The sequence below is a fragment of the Salvelinus fontinalis genome, chromosome 32, assembly GCF_029448725.1.
Source record: "Salvelinus fontinalis isolate EN_2023a chromosome 32, ASM2944872v1, whole genome shotgun sequence".
Lineage (NCBI taxonomy): Eukaryota > Metazoa > Chordata > Actinopteri > Salmoniformes > Salmonidae > Salvelinus > Salvelinus fontinalis.
Window position 1 is genome coordinate 31,076,771 of NC_074696.1, and position 22,555 is coordinate 31,099,325.

Consider the following 22,555-nt stretch of genomic DNA (forward strand, 5'->3'; position numbering starts at 1 on the left):
TCCGATTTTTTAAGTGTTTTACAGCGAAAACACAATATATCGTTATATTAGCTTACTGCAATGGCTAACACACAAAAGCATTGATTCCAAGTAATCGGTAGCGATAGCACAGCTCGACAGATATATTAAATAGCATCCCAAATTGGGTCCTTATCTTTGTTGATCTTCCATCAGAATGTTGTAAAGGGGTCCATTGTCCAGTACCGTCTTTGTTTTGGATCCAGAACGAACTATTTCCCTCTTGAATTAGCAAGCACACTGGCCGTGCGGCGCTAACCTCTCCTTCATGAAAGAATTCTTCCAAAGCATCACGTCTAAAGTCCCGAATAAATTTCAATAATATAATTAAACTATATTGAAAAAACATACTTTAGGATAATATTGTGACATGTATCAAGTCAAATCGAAGCCGGAGATTATATTCACGTATAACGACAGTTTTCCAGGAGGCAATACAAAGTCCAACTTCGCGCCATGGAGAAAATAAATTATGGCGGTCCTCTCACTCCAAGAGGCTGTATTCAATCCCTGAACGAGATATTCAAGTCCTTTCTGCTCTCACTTCCGCATGACACCCAGGGGAAGGCGTATGACGTGTTTCTATGGTCCCAAGTGACATGCCCTTTTATAGACAAGCTCTTGAAAAGAGACCTCGCATTTGGAAATCTCACTTCCGGATAGGAAATGGGCTGCAGAAAGAGTTCTGGTTCACTTAGAGAAATAATTCAAACGGTTTAAGAAACTAGAGAGTGTTTTCTATCCAATAGAAATGATAATATGCATATTGTACGAGCAAGAATTGAGTAGGAGGCCGTTTGAAATGGCCACCTATTTTCAGGTTACTCAGTGCTGCCCCTTGCAGCCATAAGAAGTTTACCCCTGACTCCCTTTGAGCAGACCAGGAAGTAGCGAAAACAGACTTGACAGTGTTAAGTCGTGTGTTTACATGTGCTTATCACCTGGAGATTACTATAGAAAAGCCCCTGCATCTTATTTCACACAGCATCTGCTATTCTAAGCAACAAGCCAGTTACAATGCCAATTACCCTGGCAGGCAATATGTACAGTATACTGTACAGAGGATAAATATAGAAGTATATTATGGACCAAAAACATATTATTTATTTATTATTTTATAAAAAGATGATGCTCGTAATACATTACATTTAACCATTGTAGACATCCTGACAGGCTATTCGATGTCATATTTTGGATGAAATATGTCTGCATATGCAGGTGACATAATCCTATTTGAGCGTCCCAATAGCTATGTAAAGCTATGCGAAACTGACCTGCATTCAGGGACTATGATCAAGGTCTCATCAGATGGATACATTGGCTTCATCTACGACCACTGAAACAGCTCTATCTAGTCCAAACAATGGCATGGATTAGTAACAGAGCTCACCAACAGAGCCGCAGCAGTAACCGGATGTTAAGATTGACAACAGCAAATAAAGAGATTTGAAATATGCCTTCTTTTCTGAAACAGCCACCCCTCACTTTGGGTACTGTGTATTTAGGCCTTCAGTTAATTCTATCATCTTTCTGCACCTTAGCTACTTCGTCAGGCAGTAGATTCCTGTAGTACATGCAATCTTAGAAGAATGTCTTTAATCAATGTTTTTCCTCCAATCAGCATGCATTACCGCTCTATGTGTGTTTGGTAACAGAACAACCGCAATCCCTCACTGCAACAAGTGAAACACTCACAGAGACGATGCTGCTCTAGTCTAGACATCCAAGTTTTGAGGTGACCCATTTCTTTTCAAATCATTCCCTAAATCTGGATGTAGACATTCCAGACAGTAGTTATGGGAATGTGATTTAGGTAATGTATGTTTATCACAGAGAAAAGAAGAAGTCTCCTGAAACACATGTGAGATTTCAAGTACAATTGTTTTCGCAGGTATGTCAAAACGAACTGACAATGAGAAAACACATGCAAAACCACATCACAACCATTCCACAACCATTCTACATCCGATCAAGTGAGGCGTATTAGGCTCTCATTGACAGACTTGCGACACAAGAGGCTTCTAACACACTACTTTCTGCCTTGAGTCCTGCTGCATTCTGACAGTGAATTCATAAATTGTTTGAATATATATGTGAACCCTACGACCAAAACCCTCAATGAGTCAGTCTGACACCAGTAGCACAGCAATATCCATCTCCCCCAGACCATAAGCCGACCACCAGACTTCCTTACCGTTTCACACCACGTAGTTAGACTGGCCTGTACTCACTTGCCCTGATTGACTGACTGCAAAGTTAATCACAAATAGGATCTCAGAATGTATAGCCATTATGTCCAATGTATGTATTTGTCAATGATGTACAATAATAATCATTTTGGTTGGATGCTTATATTTGTCCTTTATTATACGCATTTGTGAATCGTAAATTTTGTAGTTTTTTTTTTTTTTACATATCTCAACTCCCCCTGAGCAAACACACAACCAGGACACAACGTTGTTTTAACGTTGACTCTGTTGTGTACTTTAATACACTTACCGGTATCAATCACTTTACAGTTCAAACAAGGCACCTCAACCTGAGAGACGTGTAAAGCACAGAGGGGACCGACTGGGAGAGGGAGAGGAGTTCTGAGGCAGCTATTGGGGAAAGGGAGACATGCCATTCTGACAGGATATCTGGCAACTTCACTAAGAGAGAGAGGGAAAGAGAGAAACCAAACCGCTGGAACAAGACCACTGCTTCCCCTTTCTTTCCCCTCCTGCAGGGAACATGACTGACAAGTAAACATTACTTCTCCATTTGGTTAACAGACATTTCCCCATGTTGTTTTAAATCATTTAGCACTTTTCAGAATGCACAATTGCTGTCCAATTCTACTACATAAGAGACAGATAGCACAAGCACAAGGAGGAGCACAAGACACATAAATCTTCAAGCACACGCTAATCTTTTTCCTGACTCAAGTACACCCTCACCACCATACAGCAAGTCCCCTGCTAGAATAGAACCATCCCACCACGGCCACCACTCGCCCATCACCACGGTCCTCCGCAGGCACCTAGGGCAGCTCTTTTGTGGCTATATCTGAGGCAGGGTTATGGCTGAAGGGTTGGAGTGGATGGACAGAGGAGGCGGGGGGGCTGAGAGAGAAGCTGTGTGCATTCTGTTTCAGAGGGCAGCAACACTTCAGATGGGCGCAGCCCCGGCAGCCATAAAGAAAAAAAAAGAGACTAAAATATATCCAGAAAGTTGGTCTATAATTGGCCAGGCCTGTCAGGGTTGTTTTTATGTCTGTGAGCTGAACAGCTAGCTAGAGCACCACCTCGTCCACTAGCGAAACCCTACACTTTCAACTTCAGTCAGTTCCTCCCTCTTCCCTCTCCGTCTCTCTCCCTCTCTATCCACCCATCCAAGAGGTTGTAGCAGATGCTCACCTCACTTTGGACTTTTTATCAACACTTGGATTGACATCGCGGTGGATTTTAGGATTACATTTCTTCGCACCTGTAAAGGAAGACATTTGGGGGATTTACCGTTGGATTTGGGATGGTGCGTTAATGCTGAGCTAAGGAACAAGTGAGAACTGGAGGATAGGAGCCACACAGAGTGAGAGACAGACCTCCAGTGAAACTAAGTGATCTGCAATCCAGGTAGGAGTAGGCCTTTCCTGCAGTCAAATGACCTATTGGCCTCATGGGTGGAATGTTATTAAGATTTTTTTTCATAAACATGTTTTTTTTAAACACCGAAAATCCGGTGTTTCTATGTCAAACAGTTTGTTATATTTCCGTCTTCTGTGATATAAAGTGTAATAATGGGATGCAAACTCAAAATGTAATACATTCAAACTCTGTATCTGACACGTCTTCTTTTATTAAGTCCATAACCATGTGTGTGAGGTGTATACTTTTACTTCAAAGTAGATGTGTTTAAGACTCCCAAGAAACACACTGTGTGACCCTGATTTAGCCCACTGCAGTAAAAAGTTTCATCAATCTGTCCCATTAAAATGGTTTTATTTCTGGCTATTTATATTGTTTCTTTGGAGGGTAGTTTTTGTGCATTTAGATTTTTAAGTTTGTGATAAATTGTTTGTGAGAGGTGCTCGGAGGAGCCATGTGTTGGATGCTCCGTCAGGAGGAGCTACAAGATCCATGTCCATCTTAATTTCCTTTTTCCCTTTCGACTGGAAAACTCCTGCTGTTTTTTACATCATTTTCTGGATGATCGAGGTCAGGTTTCTGGAATAGACATCTAGATCGTAGTCCCTGGTCTGCCATTGAGAGAGGAGGTGGAAACGCACAGGCCCCATGCAGGATACAGACCATAGTTTGTACGGGGGAGATCTGGGCTCAGGATTGGGGCTTGGGCTGCTGAATAAGTCACATCCCAATGTTTTTTATCTGTTTATTTTTTTATTATTTCAAAGTATTTCAAAGTCAACATGTTGAATCTTTTTTGAAAGCTTACGTGATATAGGGAGTATATGTGGTGACAGCAGGGACTGCGGTATTGTCAAAATGTTAATCTGATGGAACAAAATTATGCTAAATGCAAAGTAGCAGTACAGAATTCCTTAGTTTCATAATTTGATCTCTCAGATGAGCCATCTGTTGAATAGTTATTCAAGATGTAGGCCTATCATATGTATTGCGGGTGGATGGGTGGATAGTTTTTACAAGTCTGAAAACTTTTCCAGTAGGCTATATGCATTGAGTGGGCGCTTGAGACATATTTTCATTTTTGTCAGCTTTAAATACACACTAATTACAGCAATTGCAGCCATTTCACTAAGTAGGCATTGAGCTCATTAATAGTGTCAGTAAAACCTAAGAAAGCTCCAGGGCATAAATAGCTCTGTGGTATATCAGATAAAGTAAGCTGCTGCCAAACTAACCAGACTACAGGTTTAACCCAGCATCATGGTGATTGCACAGGGTGTTCACATGTTGACCATGCTGCTGGAGGATAATGGACAATCAAGCAAAGTGTAGGACATCACACAATTGTTAAGTAGCTGTGGGCACTCCCCTGTGATGAAACTGTAGAACACAAGACAGGAGAGGATACATCGTATGAGAACAGAACTTAACTTGGTCATGTTCCTAGTTCTTAGTAGGAATCCCATTCACGTTCACAAACACATTTTTTAAAATGGGTTCCACTGTGTCCCTCCATTTCACTAAAACATTCACATAGCTGTATTCCTGGATTTGATTATCCTGTCATTGCTATGCAAGATCTATATAACACTTAGTGTTAAAGGATAAAGCAGCAATAAAGCATTATGAAGGAGAACGGTAAGCCATTGCCACATCACCAGACTTCCATACACCAAAGCCACACAGAGCTTTCCCCACACACCACTAGTCTAGCCCTCTGATGACAGTGTAGCATTGGGCCCACGGACTTAGTATACTGTATCTGTCTCTGATCTTAGTTCACTGCTGCTAAATCAGACAGACACTCTTCCCGTAAGGATGACTTAAAGATATAGAGGAGGTTGATGACAGATGAGAGACACCACCTTGTAACCTCTCCATGGTGACACAGGAAGTTCTAGAGGAGTTGGTGTTTGTGTTCCAACAGCATCATGATAATACTAGAGCACTGCCACTGATTTCTGTCCAATTCAAAACTCAGAGGCCTTTCACTCCCAGTCACTCTAGTCACTCTAGGATTCGATTGGCCTTCTCTAAAAGCGTCAACTGACACGTTCCTCAATCTACTTCCAGAAGAGATGCGTACATTTAGATCCGTTGACTACTACCTCGATGAGTAAATGAGAGTTGCGTACGGATTTGTAGCTTTTTGTGAAATCAATATTCCCCAAAGAAAAGCTGTTTATCGGAATCAGAAGACATTTAACATGATATTGCATTCCAATACTCAAGGATAATATTGAGGCTTAGGCCCTAGAAAGGCCCAGTAGTCTCTCACACCTGTCTGCTTCTTGGTAGTTTGTAATGGTGACCTGTTGATGTCTACAGGTTGGAGACTTTGATGGTGATCACAACCTAAGCTCAAAAGACCAGAGGCTGATATGGAGCTGCGACTGGGATGCAGGGCTTCCCTGGTCCTGGTCATACTGGTCCTGACGCTCTCAGGCCTGAGGGTTGACGCTCAGAGCAGGGCAGGTAAGGACATCAGCTATTAATAGCTGGTTCAAAAGTATTTTTTTTTCATGTACTTTGAGCCACACTGAGCTTGTCTGGAAGCAGTGGAGTAGTCCTGAAAGTAGAAGCCGTGCTCACCTGGCACTAGTGTGGCTTGCTCCATCTTCAGTAGTTAGAAAGAAATGAAATACTATTTGAACCAAAGCCTGGTTCTTACTATCTTTATGTACAGTACTGGGAATTCCTCAGGTCTGACTTCTAACATACTACCATTCACTTCCTCTCAGGCTGTAAGAACGTGCACTATGACCTGGTGTTCATCCTGGACACGTCATCCAGTGTGGGGAAGGAGAACTTTGAGAAGATCCGCCAGTGGGTCTCCAACCTGGTGGAGTCGTTCGACGTGGGCCCGGACAAGACGCGTGTGGCCGTGGTACGCTACAGCGACCGGCCCACCACAGAGTTCAACCTGGGACGGTACAGCACCATGGACGAGGTGAAGAGGGCCTCCAGGAACATCCGCTACTTGGGAGGGAACACCATGACCGGGGACGCCATCAGCTACACCACCACCAACATCTTCACAGAGCGGGCCGGGGCCAGGCCTGCCGCCAGGGGCATCCAGAAGGTGGCTATCCTCCTGACGGACGGGAGGAGCCAGGATTATGTGTTGGAGCCTTCCAAGGCGGCGGCGAAGGCCGGGGTGAGGATGTTCGCAGTGGGCATCGGGGAGGCTCTGAAGGTGGAGCTCGAAGAGATCGCTGCGGAACCTAAGAACGCTCACGTGTTCCATGTGACAGACTTTAACGCCATCGACAAGATCAGAGGGCGGCTGAGGAGACGGCTCTGTGAAAGTAAGTAACCAATCCCATAGGCTCTGTGAGAGTAAGTAACCAATCACAGGCTGAGAAGGAGGCTCTGTGAGAGTAGATTACCAGGTGCAGGATTTTTCTGTGACTGCCTTTACTCTTTAGTTTGTCAGTTTTGAGAAAACAGATTCCAACAAGATGTCTACATTACATACAATCAGGATATCAGAATTGGGTCTTAAATTCAGTTGAAAATGCAGTTATTTCTATCAATCAAAAGCCTCCACCTTCTTACTATACAATCTGTGACTTTGAACTTTAAAGATATCTATATCACTCTGAACTTTCACTCCAAAACTAACCATTTTACACCTCTAACCAAGACTCTAACCCAAAACTCCACCACACACCTTAATTCAATTACAGTACATGAGCCATTTCAATTGGCTTCCCTCTCGACTAGGCCTTTTCCCTCAGCTAAGACGGTCCTTCCTGTACTTCCTTGTCTTTGCCTGGCTGTGACATGATATATGTGAGGCGTGAGCGTTAAGCAGAGATCGACTCATAAATTACAGTTTTTGAGACCGATACATTTTTGTGGCCACTTGCCCCAGTGACTTGGTTAAGAGGTGTGGAACGCTGGATAGCCTGAATTACTCTAACCTCAATGTCTTCTCCAGGACCCAGCTACACTACTACACATCCTCCGACAGGGAAACGTTCAGTACAAATGTTACAAATGCAATTAAAAATAACAACACGTATATACTGTGCTGTATTAAAATGCTAAAACAGTGAGGTGTGTGGTCTGGGATGGCTCTGGGCTGGTGAGGAAAGTGGAGTAGTGACTATGTATTGTATGTTCAGGACAGGAGGTGGAATATGATTGGTTGGATGCTTCACACTCCAGAGTTTGCGTTCCCCACTAAAATGATCTGAACACGAAAGCAGCGTGTGCCTGGAACTGTAGCGTATCAACGGAATCCTTGGGACCTCTCAACTCTGACGTCACCCTATTAAAGTTGACATTGAAAAAGAGTTAGGGAAGGGTTATGGTTAGGGTAAGGATATAGGTTAAGGTTAAGGTTAGGGCTAAGACAGCATAGTATGGTTTAGAAACCCTGGTTAGGGTTTAGGGTAGGGACGTCCCATGGATGCCGGATAGCACTAACCTGCCTGAAACCCTGACAGTAAATAAGGAAGATGAAATGACACGGTCACATGACTGTACCTGGCGATTTGGGCCTCGTCGCGAGACAAGTGTTGGACCATCATTTCAACATAGCCTGTCTCTGAAATGCCACCCCATTGGTCAAAAGTAGTGCACTATGTAGGGAATTGGGTGCCATTTTGGATGCACACATAATCTCACTTACTGCTAAAAAGCACAACAGGATAGTACAATACTCAGAGCTGTATTTAGTGTTAACTCAGAATCACACTGTAATCAGAGCCTCTATTCTTTATTTAAGTCCGACAGGCGTCCTTGTGTAGTGATACTTTAACCAGTTGAGTTTGGCAGGATGCTAGGAGATTCCTCTGGAAGCTCTTAACCCTGACCCTTCCCTCTGAGACCACAGATTCCAATGTTAATATACCCACCTCGGAGTCAGTCTATACATTCCTCTCTAGTCGTAATGGCACATGCTTTCGGACATAGGATCTATTACGATATGGGGATAAGGGTACTCAGGGGGTCACTACACAGAACCTCTTTACCTTGGACAACTAGTTAATTCGCCACCCAAAATTGTTCCTTCTGTAATCTCTAGGATCACCATGTTAGTGTATCTAAGAATATAAGTGGGTACCGCACAGAGCGGCCCAAGTTATTTTTGCCCTGAAAATTACAGTTCTAAAGTTTCAAGTAGGTCCTAAAGAGCAGTTTATGAATTCCACGTTGTATGTTTTCACCTTTTCATCTAACATTACCACCACCGTTAAACACAGTGCTGGGAGAATATATATATAAACACAGAAACCTTTTAACTTTAACTCAACTAAACCTCAGTGAACGAGAAAGGCGTGTTTGCCAAATCAAAGACTATTCAACAGCCATAATTGTACTTATGAGGTAATACAGTTGACTGAATTAGGTACACTCCTTAGTTAGAGGCTGTTTTCAGTTGAATGTTTTGGATTCTATTTTTGGGAACCATAGAAGTCCACTCTACAAATTAGGGCTATTATGCTTTTAGATTTGAGCAAAGTGCAATAACACTTTAGACTACCTAGTCTGGAAACCAAAGGCCTGAACGAGTAAGCATTTTATTTATTTAATTAAACCAAATGTTTCTATATCATATACAGATGTTTTTAGTTCAACTTAATAATAAACAACAGGCTAAATAAGTCCCATCACCTGATCCACTCTGTTTCCTGTTGATACAAGAGCATGGACACACTTGACCTTGCATGACTTCGCAATCCATGACATGGCATTTCCATTCTTCCGCAGATATCTCTTTCCCAGAGTTAATTAGTGATGGCGCAAAAGAGAATCGATACAGTTACATATTGGGATATTATTTTTGACAATATATCTCAACATTATGGTGGACAATAGCTAGGTTTCCATCCAATTGCCGATAGATTTTCAGACGGACGTTCTAAAAATCTGCATGAAAACTATATGCGCATTTTCCCCTCAGAAATGTGTTTCCATGCAATTGACATGTTGCAGATAAAAGGCTGTGCGTGATGACGTAGCGCACATAAAAATAACTTTTGCAGTTAAATTCCCATCTACCAAATACAAAAAACAAGTTAAATGGGTTTCAATCGCATTTCCAACTCTACTGATGTTTTTGTCACAATGAATGTTGCGTTACATTTATTTTTATTTTTTTTATTTCACCTTTATTTAACCAGGTAGGCTAGTTGAGAACAAGTTCTCATTTGCAACTGCGACCTGGCCAAGATAAAGCATAGCAGTGTGAACAGACAACAACACAGAGTTACACATGGAGTAAACAATAGACAAGTCAATAACATGGTAGAAAAAAGAGAATCTATATACAATGTGTGCAAAAGGCATGAGGTAGGCAATAAATCGAATAATTACAATTTAGCAGATTAACACTGGAGTGATAAATCATCAGATGATCATGTGCAAGAAGAGATACTGGTGTGCAAAAGTGGGAATGTGCTCTCTCTCTGGCCTTGGCACGTGCACTGTAGCCAACAGCTCACAGATACAGTGTGAGTATAGCCTACATGATGAGATTATGATGGACAAAAAGAGCTAAATCTTTTTCAATTGTTCTAAATGACAGCCAAGCCTCGATCATCATGTCACCAGAATAAGACCCTGGATATTTATTGAAAAGGAGCATGAAGCTCATCACCTTGCACTTTCACCACCCTGTGAAGTACATCATAACTTATTTCATCTGTAGTCTAATAAACTGCATGCTTTCCGGAGTCGTAGTGGGAGGACCACACACAACATCATCGTGTGACTCTAAGTTTACTTCGATATGATAGTTATTATATCAACATTTGCGAATAAAGATGCTTCCACAGCCATTTTTGTAACAATTAATTTGATCATCATCATAAAAATAGCTAGCCTACCTTGTCTAGCCTATTTTATTTTGTCAACATTTGGAAAGTTTAACGACCAATTTTCTGTTTCCATCAGGCCTGTCTTAAAAAAATGTATCCAACATGTACTGTACTTCACTCTCATAAAAAGGTTGGTTGGAAACCTGGTTAGTATCGTAATAATATTTACGTGCTATTCGGCTGTACCTGCACCAAAACGTCAGTATTTTCCCTTCATAGCTTGTTCTCCATCTTCTTTTAAATGGTGAGACAATTTGTTTTCAACACTTGTTTTCTCATGGCTCTCTCTTGTCCCTCAGCAACAGATATACAGTATGGTGAACCCCACAATGCAGATTCAGCTCTACTTGATTAGGACATGCTGCTTTTGCATGGTATTTTACTGCTGGTGTATGAGGCCTATGAGATACCACTGGGCCCAAAAAAGTTAAGGGCTCTGCCCTTAATTATAGCTGTTGGGCCACAAGGAGAGGGAGTGGCTAGTTCTGCAGTGAGCAGAGTCTCAGACCTTCAGTTATGGCTGAATCTTAAAACACAGTGACGCACGGCTGTCCTTTCAAAGCTAGCATTGTAATTGTTGGCCAGAATAGGTATGTAGTATTACTCCAACCATCTCTTTAAAAACTGAATTAAAGACATCCTATAACCACCAACCAGCAAAGCCTATTTGGTTTACATGTTTGGAAATGCTTAAATAAAGGAAATCTCAACACAAAAACTATATTTTTGTATTTGTTTCGTTAGTCAGTTGTTAATATAGTCCCAAAATGTTTTGCATGTCAGCAATCAAGTTTTCAAGACATGCAACTTTCACAATATAACATCTTATGATGCAAAATGCATCATTACATTTACATTTACATTTAAGTCATTTAGCAGACGCTCTTATCCAGAGCGACTTACAAATTGGTGCATACACCTTATGATATCCAGTGGAACAACCACTTTACAATAGTGCATCTAAATCTTTTAAGGGTAGGGGGGGGTTAGAAGGATTACTTTATCCTATCCTAGGTATTCCTTAAAGAGGTGGGGTTTCAGGTGTCTCCGGAAGGTGGTGATTGACTCCGCTGACCTGGCGTCGTGAGGGAGTTTGTTCCACCATTGGGGTGCCAGAGCAGCGAACAGTTTTGACTGGGCTGAGCGGGAACTGTACTTCCTCAGAGGTAGGGAGGCGAGCAGGCCAGAGGTGGATGAACGCAGTACCCTTTTTTGGGTGTAGGGCCTGATCAGAGCCTGAAGGTACGGAGGTGCCGTTCCCCTCACAGCTCCGTAGGCAAGCACCATGGTCTTGTAGCGGATGCGAGCTTCAACTGGAAGCCAGTGGAGAGAGCGGATGAGCGGGGTGACGTGAGAGAACTTGGGAAGGTTGAACACCAGACGGGCTGCGGCGTTCTGGATGAGTTGTAGGGGTTTAATGGCACAGGCAGGGAGCCCAGCCAACAGCGAGTTGCAGTAATCCAGACGGGAGATGACAAGTGCCTGGATTAGGACCTGCGCCGCTTCCTGTGTGAGGCAGGGTCGTACTCTACGAATGTTGTAGAGCATGAACCTACAGGAACGGGCCACCGCCTTGATGTTAGTTGAGAACGACAGGGTGTTGTCCAGGATCACGCCAAGGTTCTTAGCGCTCTGGGAGGAGGACACAATGGAGTTGTCAACCGTGATGGCGAGATCATGGAACGGGCAGTCCTTCCCCGGGAGGAAGAGCAGCTCCGTCTTGCCAAGGTTCAGCTTGAGGTGGTGATCCGTCATCCACACTGATATGTCTGCCAGACATGCAGAGATGCGATTCGCCACCTGGTTATCAGAAGGGGGGAAGGAGAAGATTAATTGTGTGTCGTCTGCATAGCAATGATAGGAGAGACCATGTGAGGATATGACAGAGCCAAGTGACTTGGTGTATAGCGAGAATAGGAGAGGGCCTAGAACAGAGCCCTGGGGGACACCAGTGGTGAGAGCACGTGGTGCGGAGACAGATTCTCGCCACGCCACCTGGTAGGAGCGACCTGTCAGGTAGGACGCAATCCAAGCGTGGGCCGCGCCGGAGATGCCCAGCTCGGAGAGGGTGGAGAGGAGGATCTGATGGTTCACAGTATCAAAGGCAGCCGATAGGTCTAGAAGGATGAGAGCAGAGGAGAGAGAGTTAGCTTTAGCAGTGCGGAGCGCCTCCGTGACACAGAGAAGACCAGTCTCAGTTGAATGACTAGTCTTGAAACCTGACTGATTTGGATCAAGAAGGTCATTCTGAGAGAGATAGCAGGAGAGCTGGCCAAGGACGGCACGTTCAAGAGTTTTGGAGAGAAAAGAAAGAAGGGATACTGGTCTGTAGTTGTTGACATCGGAGGGATCGAGTGTAGGTTTTATAATGTCTATATTTCTGTATTATATATATATAGTACCCGTGAGAAAATAGTAAAAATAAAGAAAAACCCTTGAATGAGTAGGTGTGTATATACAGTACCAGTCAAAAGTTTGGACACACCTACTCATTCCAGGGTTTCTTTATTATTCTCTCTCTATATATATTATATATATCTTGAAAACTTGATTGCTGACATCTAAAACATTTTGGGACTATATCAGCAATGGACTAATGAAACACATACCAAAAGATAGTTTTGGGGTGGAATTTTCCTTTAAAATAAAAGTGTAAAAGTAAAAAGTAAAAAGTAAAAACAATAAAATCACAAGTAAACTGAACAAGTAAGGATACACAAACAAACAGTCAAACAACATAAAACACATCACAGAGATAGACACCACATCAAATGTAGAAGTGGTTGGTTGCTTATTTCCTTTCCTGCCACAGTAAACAACTTATTATGGCAGCCAGGCACGAACACTGTGACACACTGTAACAGTCTACCAGGGATAAACTGTCTACCTGAATTTTCGCAGGACATTATACACTTGACTCTGCAGTTAGAAAGAACAGGGCATGTCAAGAGACGGAGCCATCCCGTCCAGAGTAAAGTTAAAGCCTCCTTAACTCAACAAAGTCCTTTTTATATCCGCAATTAAAGAAAATTACAGGGTCTGATAGTGCATGATCATCAGAGACACAATCTGCTCCGCGGTTTGGGTTTCTGCCTGCTTTACACACACACAAGTTCACATGCACCACACACACGCATGCACACATACACACACATACACACACACACACACTTGAGATTAACAATTAATTTGGTTAAGTGCCGTTAATTCCTCTCATGCCAATTTATCATAGCATCACAGTTCAAAGGCAATAATGTGAGTTAAAACTAAATTCCTCTGGCCTTAACGCAACTATGTGGACTATATTTACACAAGTTGAGGAATTTTGAATAATTTCACATTCAGCACCTTTTAGTGTCAGTGTGTCTGCTCTCCTTTCAGTCATCATAGCTGACAACTATTTCAGAGATTTTACTAATAGAGATCAATGGAATGAGAATTGGTGTCTCTAACATGCCTGTTTTTGCACATGAACATCCTACAACAAACCATGCAGCATTCCAGGAAAGTAGAGTGAGATGGGCAAAGAAATGTACAGTACATATACCCCCTCTCCAACCAGAGGAGGCTGGTGGGAAGGGCTATAGGAGGCTGGGCTCATTGTAATGGCTGGAATGGAATATATGGAATGGAGTCAAACATATGGGTTCATATGTTTGATATGGTTACATGTATTCCGTTCAAGACAATACAATGAGCCGGTCCTCCTATAGCCCCTCCCACCAGCCTCCACTGTCTCCAACTGAGCCACTAGCTTCCATCCCAGTTTGAACATCATACAAAGGACCCCATCCCATTGTGTCAGCAGCATTGATACCTGTTACCTCAGCAACAACACAGAGACAAGTCAGGATGCGATCTTCCCTCCTACAAATACAAAAGACTTCTCTGCCAATGTAAACTAACCCTGAGTGGGGCTGTTGCCTTTCCTATCTGTCACCACTGGCATCACTTGGCCATCCCAGGCCTGTGAGGTATGTATGTGTGTGTGAGTCTAAAACTGTCACCGCTGGGAATGGTGCATGCATCGCTCCAGTGGCTTGCGAAAGTATTCACCCCCTTGACATTTTTCCTATTTTGTTGCCTTACAACCTGGAATTAAAATAGATTTTTTAATCATTTGATTTACACAACATGCCTACCACTTTGAAGATACAAAATATGTTTTATTGTGAAACAAACAAGAAGTAAGACAAAAAAACTGAAAACTTGAACGTGCATAACTATTCAACCCCCCTCCTCCCAAAGTGAATACTTTGTAGAGCCACCTTTTGCAGCAATTACAGCTGCAAGTCTCTTGGGGTATGTCTCTACAAGCTTGGCACATCTAGCCACTGGGATTTTTGCCCATTTTTCAAGACAAAACTGCTCCAGCTCCTTCAAGTTGGATGGGTTCTGCTGGTGAACAGCAATATTTAAGTCATACCACAGATTCTCAGTTGGATTGAGGTCTGGGCTTTGACTAGGCCATTCCAAGACATTTAAATGTTTCCCCTTAAGCCACTCGAGTGTTGTTTTAGCACTATGCTTAGGGTCATTGTCCTGCTCGAAGGCGAACCTCCGTACCAGTCTCAAATCTCTGGAAGACTGAAACAGGTTTCCCTCAAGAATTTCCCTGTATTTAGCGCCATCCATCATTCCTTCAATTCGGACCAGTTTCCCAGTCCCTGCCAATGAAAAACATCCCCACAGCATGATGCAGCCACCATCATGCTTCACTATGGGGATGGTATTCTTGGGGTGATGAGAGGTGTTGGGTTTGCGCCAGACATAGCGTTTTCCTTGATGGCCAAAAAGCTACATTTTAGTCTCATCTGACCAGAGTACCTTCTTCCATATGTTTGGGGAGTCTCCCACATACCTTTATGCTTATTTTTTTCTTCAAACAATGGCTTTTTTCTGGCCACTCTTCCGTAAAGCCCAGCTCTGTGGAGTGTACATCTTAAAGTGGTCCTATGGACAGATACTCCAATCTCCGCTGTGGAGCTTTGAAGCTCCTTCAAGGTTATCTTTGGTCTCTTTGTTGCCTCTCCGATTAATGCCCTCTTTGCCTGGTCTGTGAGTTTTGGTGGGCGGCCCTCTCTTGGGAGGTTTGTTGTGGTGCCATATTCTTTAAAATTTTTTATAATGGATTTAATGGTGCTCCATGGGGTGTTCAAAGTTTCTGATATTTTTTTATAACCCAAATCTCATCTGTACTTCTCCACAACTTTGTCCCTGACCTGTTTGGAGAGCTCCTTGGTCTTCATGGTGCCGCTTGCTTGGTGCTGCCCCTTGCTTAGTGGTGTTGCAGACTCTGGGGCCATTCAGAACAGGTGTATATATACTGAGATCATGTAACAGATCATGTCACACTTAGATTGCACACAGGTGGACTTTATTTGACTAAATATGTGACTTCTGAAGGTAATTGGTTGCACCAGATCTTATTTAGGGGCATCGTAGCAGAGGGGGTGAATAGATATACATGTACCACTTTTCCGTTATTTATTCATTAGATTTTCTTTTAAACAAATCCTTTTTAAAATTTCACTTCACCAATTTAGACTATTTTGTGTATGTCCATTACATGAAATCCAAATAAAAATCTGTTTAAATTACAGGTTGTAATGCAACAAAATTGGAAAAACGCCAAGGGGGTGAATACTTTTGCAAGGCACTGTACTCCTACTGGAGTATCTACCGATAGTTTCAATGAAATATCCCGTTTCAATGGGACACGCCCTTCATAACTCCAATCATCTAGTTAAAACTAATGATTCTATTGAATGAAAACGATGTAGCTAGGTTTCTAGGATAGGTTTGCGTTCTGTAAAAGATTTATTTTTTTCTTGATCAAACTGATCAAAATAAGATTCTCTGTTACTTCAATCTAATTCTGCTCTTCTGCTCTCTCCTCAGACGTGCTGTGCCCCAATATGAAGGTCCAACCAGACCGCTTCAAACCCAACAGTACCAGCTATGGATTGGAGGAAGTTCCAGGTAAAAACTGCTTTTTTTCTCCCCTTTTCACTGATCAACTTTTCTGAATGTTTCACATTCGTCTAACAGAATGGTTAATAGCTAAAGTGCCATGTATCGTTCATCTGACTGCAAGTATCATTGGATCTATGCAATCATGGTGAATAACAACGTCTGAAAATAGGCCCACTACACAAATACCTGTTTTTCATGAACATTTGTACTAAGACCAGATGGTAAATGAATTGCTAAATGACTTTCTCTACCCTCTCCTCCATCACTTCAGACCTTCCTTAGAGAACACGAAAGAAAAAGTATTTGAACCTAGCCAAAACATACCTATTCATTTATCCATTTGCTGGGACTAGTTTCCTGTTGTTATAATGTTACAAAAAGTATCAGAGCTTGTACATGAAGCAGCCTACTTCCCTTGTGTTGAACCACAGACTTTCCATCCAACTACAAGAGAAGGTGGGACGTTTTGCTAAATGAACACAGACTATAGTAATATCTATGACAACTTAAAATGAATTATTATGGTCTAGTTCTGTATTTACTAGTTATATTAAGGCACCTTAGCAGGTTCTTAACAAGTTGTTCATGTGGTCTCTATTTTCAGTGGGTATTTACCAGGATTTATACAAAAAATAGTTTCTGAGAAATATGGAGCAGTATTGCTTAACCAGATAGGTAGGACGTTGTCTTACAGTCTTAAGGGATCAGAGTTCCTGTCTACTGTATGCCTCCCCCTCACATTCATCATGCTAAGTGGAAAAACAGTCAGGGACCAGGAGGGATGTCTGACTCCTGCTACAGCCTCTTTACCTGGGGAAAGGAAACTGTCAATCTAGTGTGAAACGCGTAAAATATCATGAAAGCAGATCAGAATACAAGTATTGGAGTAATGGCACTGAGATATCTGATCTTAGAGAACATCAAGCAGTGAGAAATGTTAGATTTACAGGCTGTTCAAAATGATAATTTGCTTCGTAACCTAGCGTGACAAATCAGTGTGAATAATTGCAATAACATACTTCAGAGTTTTACTGCTTAATTATTTTTCCTTTACTTCTCCTGAGTGATTTACTGCCACCACCTAAATCTTTTCACTCAAAAGTCAAGGTTTTGATACCACCAAGTAGTGCAAAAGGCAGAGGAGGCCAATTTTCATCTAGCCAAAAATAATAGTTTTCAAATAAGACTGATTAGCTAAATGAGGTGTTACTGCATGGCTGGGACAAAAGCCTGCACACCCACAAGCCCTTAGCGGATAAGACCCCTGGGGGAGCACACTAGGGCATTCGGGGACCGAGTCCTAACTCAGTCGTGTGGAGCTACTGAAACAGCTTTTCAGCCAAGTTCAGGAAAACCCTATCCGGGGAAGAACAGAGGTTTAACAACGTGGGTTGTAAACCTGTCTGAGAAGCTGAGGCCTTCTGGCAGAGCTGCAGTTTGTTTCTGGTGTTTGAAACGACAGTTCCTCCGGGGGTTCCCACTGACTAGACTGGATACATCACATCCTCTAGTAGACACACCAGTTCTAATTATGTGGCTGGGCCTTTACTATAAACTGCAATATAAAGAGGAAGAAATCTGGATAAATCACTAGAACTATGCAGCCAAAGTTGTTTGAAGATGCTTCACATTCACAACTACAATAAATTTGTTTTTTTAAACTCCCTTTGGATAAAAGTGTCTCTTAAATGGCAAGTATGTTTTATTTCATATACAGTATATTACATTTAGCTGAATTGTTGAGGCAGATCCCAGTGTGGGTTTGATTGATTGACAGATATGGGTTAATCCACACACACACACGCACGCACACGCACACACACACACACACACACACACACACACACACACACACACACACACACACACACACACACACACACACACACACACACACACACACACACACACACACACACACACACACACACACACACACACACACCACTGTATTTGTGGCTTTTCTGTTGGAGCTTAAACTAAGTGGAGCCACACCCTTATTCTGGCCTCGCTAGATATCAGGCCCACTAAGTTTTTCTGTTTAATAGATTTACTGCCAGAGGACATGAAACTCCACTTGTTAAAAGGCAGAGGTCTAAAATACACTCATATTTGCAATTATGTCATTGGTGCTCCAATGGAACAGCTGCGTGTGTGTGTGTGAGTGTATTTGTGTTTGTGGTTTGAAGAGGACACACCCTTTTAAACAACAATCAAGTCACTATGGCAATGCTAGCAGGGCCCAAGAACCATGGGCAGGGAGTTTACTAATGCTGTCTGTTATCCATCTGATCTCAGTACTGCAGTCCATGGTCCTGTTGTCCTGTAAATACAGTCTGGCATAATTCACAAAAAAAAGTGGGTCAAATTGCATTTGCACTGTTTGTTTGACTTAGGACCAGCTTGAATAACCTGCTGTTTCATCCTATGAATGCAGATATCATTCATAAGTTATAGTCTAGAATGCAGTTTGCTATGAATGCTACAGAGAATCACTCTGGAGACAGTTTTAATCAGGCTACAGTACACGTTTTCTCAGCTAGATTTGAATCACATTTCCCATATGGACATGAGTCAGAAGAAATATGCCTTGTGAATGTCAATATGTGATACTTAACATTGTTCAGGGGACAGTTAAGTTCCATTATGAAGGCGGTCATGTGACAGTGCTGCTGAAGCGTACAGGCAGGTGGCAAAGCACACAGGCTGCAGATACACCATTAGCCACGAACAAAACAATGACCTTAAAACGTACAGGTGCCCAATAGCCCTGTCATAGCATGCTGTTGGATAACTGTCGAAGGGACCCCATAACCCATCAACTGTCTGAGACAATAAACATTCCTCTGACCAGCTGCATCTATCTACTTCATCCCACTGCAAGAAAGTGTGAATTACTCAGACAGTCAGACAGACAGGTCTACTGGTCTGTGGGGTTAGCTGCCACGCCCCACCCCGCCTAGACAATTATGGTAGGGGAAACACTTTGAGATCAGATGTAATCTGGGTGGGTCGTGGTCAAGGAGGTACCCAACTACCCATAATCTAGCTGTGATGTTTTTAATAGCTCTGTTTTCTCTTCTGTCATCGTGCTGCACTGTGCAAATACTCTCCGTGCTCTGTGCACTCGTTGAGTCCCGTGGCTTTAAGGACGAGCCGGGCTGTAGCACAGACCTGTAATTTGGATTGGCAGAGGATGCTGTATAATCATCATCCTCCAAAAAGTTATTCTGAACAGCCAGAGACGGCCAATGGGTCGACCTGGCTCTGTGGGGAACGCCAAATGAGTGCAGTGACTGGGAAAGAGAAAGACACAATGCATTCTTTTGATCCGGACAGATGGTAACATCTGAGCACTGGGCTAGGCTGCCGTGATCGTCTGTTCATGATTATCATGGTCGCCAGTCTATGGTTCTATGGTTCTCTGCTGACTCTTCTCATCATTTATTCACCATGTTGGGTCAGACCAGACAACCAATGTCTATCTCTCAACACTCAGATGTAAATGAGTTAGGCATACTGAGTGACTAAAAGGGTTCCTCTCACTCTGATTGGTGAAAGCCCCAGTCAATCTCGCCACTTGTTCAATAGGATTGCTGAATGGTAGGAGACCCTACGTCTAAACCAGTCTGGGAAGTCAAATGGCTACTCTAGCAGTCAATTAGTAGGTAACCACAAACTACAGAGAGGATTTCCTTCTGTCTGTAACTTTTCTTTTCTCAGGGGCCTCCCGAGTGGCGCAGCGGTCTAAGGCACTGCATTTCAGTGCTAGAGTTGTTCCTACAGATCCGGGTTCGATCTCGCGCTGTGTCGCAGCCAGCCGTGACCTGGAGACCCATGAGGCGGCCCACAATTGGCCCAGCGTCGTCCGGGTTAGGGGAGGGTTGGGATGTCCTTGTCCCATTGTGTTCTAGCGACTCCTTGTGGCTCTCTCTCTCTCAACCCCCCCCCCCCCCAAATTTAACTGCATCAATCTATCTCGCTAGTGAGGATACACACATATATATTGTGAGAAACAGTATACAGTAAATATCATTGATCTACTTGGGTATTTGTATGTCAGTCATTTCCAAACTATAGCTCTTTTTGATGGGTTCTAGTGTGTTGCTCTGGTCTTATCATGATCAGTGCTCCCTCTGTTTGTGATCAGAAGAAAGTTCTACAAACCACTTTATGTATTTGATTTACTCAGCTACAACTCTAGGCTAATCATGTTATCTTCTGTCCCGTCTGTTGCAGGGTTCGACCTGATGGAATACTTCAAAGTGGAAAACATACTGGGACCAAGGTTTGATGAGGGCCAGAGCTCCTATATTCGACTTGGGACCATGCCTATTGTACAACAGACCGAGTGAGTGAACAATTCTTTATTTGCTGTGACAAGTAGGGCTACATTTAATTCCCAGGCTGCGGCCATTGATTGATTGAGTTGAGTTGCTGACAGGTCTTCCATCACAATCTTCCTATCCTAATACAAAGTGAAGATACATTTCAACTGTTGGAGGTCAGTGGAAGTCTTTAAAAAAAAACGTCTTTATTGATAACACCAACACGTTTCTACCTTCTGATCTTTTTTTTCTACTAATTGGTCTTTTTACCAATCAGATCAGCTCTTTGATGATGATTGGGCAAAATATCAGAATTGGGCTGCTTGTGTAAATGCTTTTACAGGCTACATTTGAAAATGGCCTCCAATGGGTTCCGGGGTTATGATACTGATGGTTTTTATGGCTGTGGCTAGCAGCACACCTTCATTTAGTTGCCGCTTTGGGGATTACATTGCATTTCAACACAACACGTTGGGGGTGATGAAACAACAGAGCCCCATTCATTTTCAATTGAGTGAAGTGGGTGGGGAACCGTTGGGGAAAGCTGAACTTTATGCAAATACTCAGCGATATCGCAACGCTACTGACCAATCAAAACTCACTATAGCTTCCAGACCCTACTGGACTGGCTGTTGATATCTAGCACTGCCTAGCTTGCTAGCATCCACTTGAGATTATAGCTAGAGTGGCTATCTGAATAACTGTTGTTGACAACTATAGCATTTTAGCTAAGCTTAACCCTAACCCTTTTCCTAACCTTAACCTCATTATCCTAACCTACTATGCTACTTCTCCTAACCTGCTGCGTTAATTCTACTAACCTGCTACGTGAAGTCACTTCTGTCCGTAGCTACAGTTGTCAACAAATAATTTGTCTTGACACACCATCAGCATCATCACACCTGTAATAATAGTTTTCATCAATTTCCACTGCTTTCCAAGAGTTGCCCAATTTCATCTTCACTTCAGTTCACTCCTCAGTTTTAGTGATGGGTCGCGAACAAACAGGTCTTTTTGAACGGTCCTTGCTACCTGGGACCTTGGGACATCCCTACCCCTTTGACGTTGACATTTAAAATGGTTAAGGTAAGGGTTAGGGTTAGATTATGGTTAGGGTAAGGGTTAAGGTTAGGGTTTAGGGTAGGGACATCCAAAGGATCCGGTTAGCACAAACTCTTTTTGAATGGCTCTTTATGCTGAATGTTAGGAACCGAATCGCATCGGTGAAAGAGCCGTTCATTTGACTCCCTGATTTGCATATTTGCGTTAAGCATTTTGAACCATGTGGGAGCCAAATTATCCTATTTTTTTTGTGAACGGAGCCAGATGATGCCGCTCACCGAAAAAACTCGAAATGCCCATCACTACTCAATTCATGCGCATCACGGTTGGAGAGTGAGGTAGTGGCAGTGTTCCCAATTCGCTTTATCCTAATAGAAAGGACAAATGCTGCGCACATTACAGATTAAACAGCTGGATTTGTTATGCTATATGTCTTCGAGTAGCTTTCAAAGCAACACGTTTTTCTAAATTTACTTGTGAGGGATTAAGGATGCAAATGCCCATTTTGTCTCCTCCTAGAACCCGAGGAGGGCATTGCCGTCATTGGTTGCTTTTTACAATAAACGGTTGATTGGTGAAGTTGGTTGCCCATTGCACCACCAACAGTTGCTGAATATTGAGGTGACAGGCAGCCTTGGCCTACTTTTTAACCATTCATTATTATCTAATGTAGTTATCTAATGTAGACATGATCAGTTATAGAATGTAGACATGA

General features: G+C 42.7%; 1 protein-coding gene across 1 annotated transcript in view; it reads left to right on the forward strand.

The window, feature by feature from the left end:
- Positions 1-3,179: 3,179 nt before the first annotated feature.
- The window catches only part of LOC129831075 (collagen alpha-1(XXII) chain-like), a 59,347-nt gene continuing 39,971 nt past the window's right edge, over positions 3,180-22,555 (forward strand). The window contains exons 1-5 of the mRNA XM_055894100.1: positions 3,180-3,632; positions 5,973-6,119; positions 6,386-6,952; positions 16,376-16,456; positions 20,690-20,801. Coding sequence (XP_055750075.1) covers positions 6,026-6,119; positions 6,386-6,952; positions 16,376-16,456; positions 20,690-20,801 — 854 coding nt within the window. The 5' untranslated portion in view covers positions 3,180-3,632; positions 5,973-6,025. The remainder of the gene's footprint in view (positions 3,633-5,972; positions 6,120-6,385; positions 6,953-16,375; positions 16,457-20,689; positions 20,802-22,555) is intronic.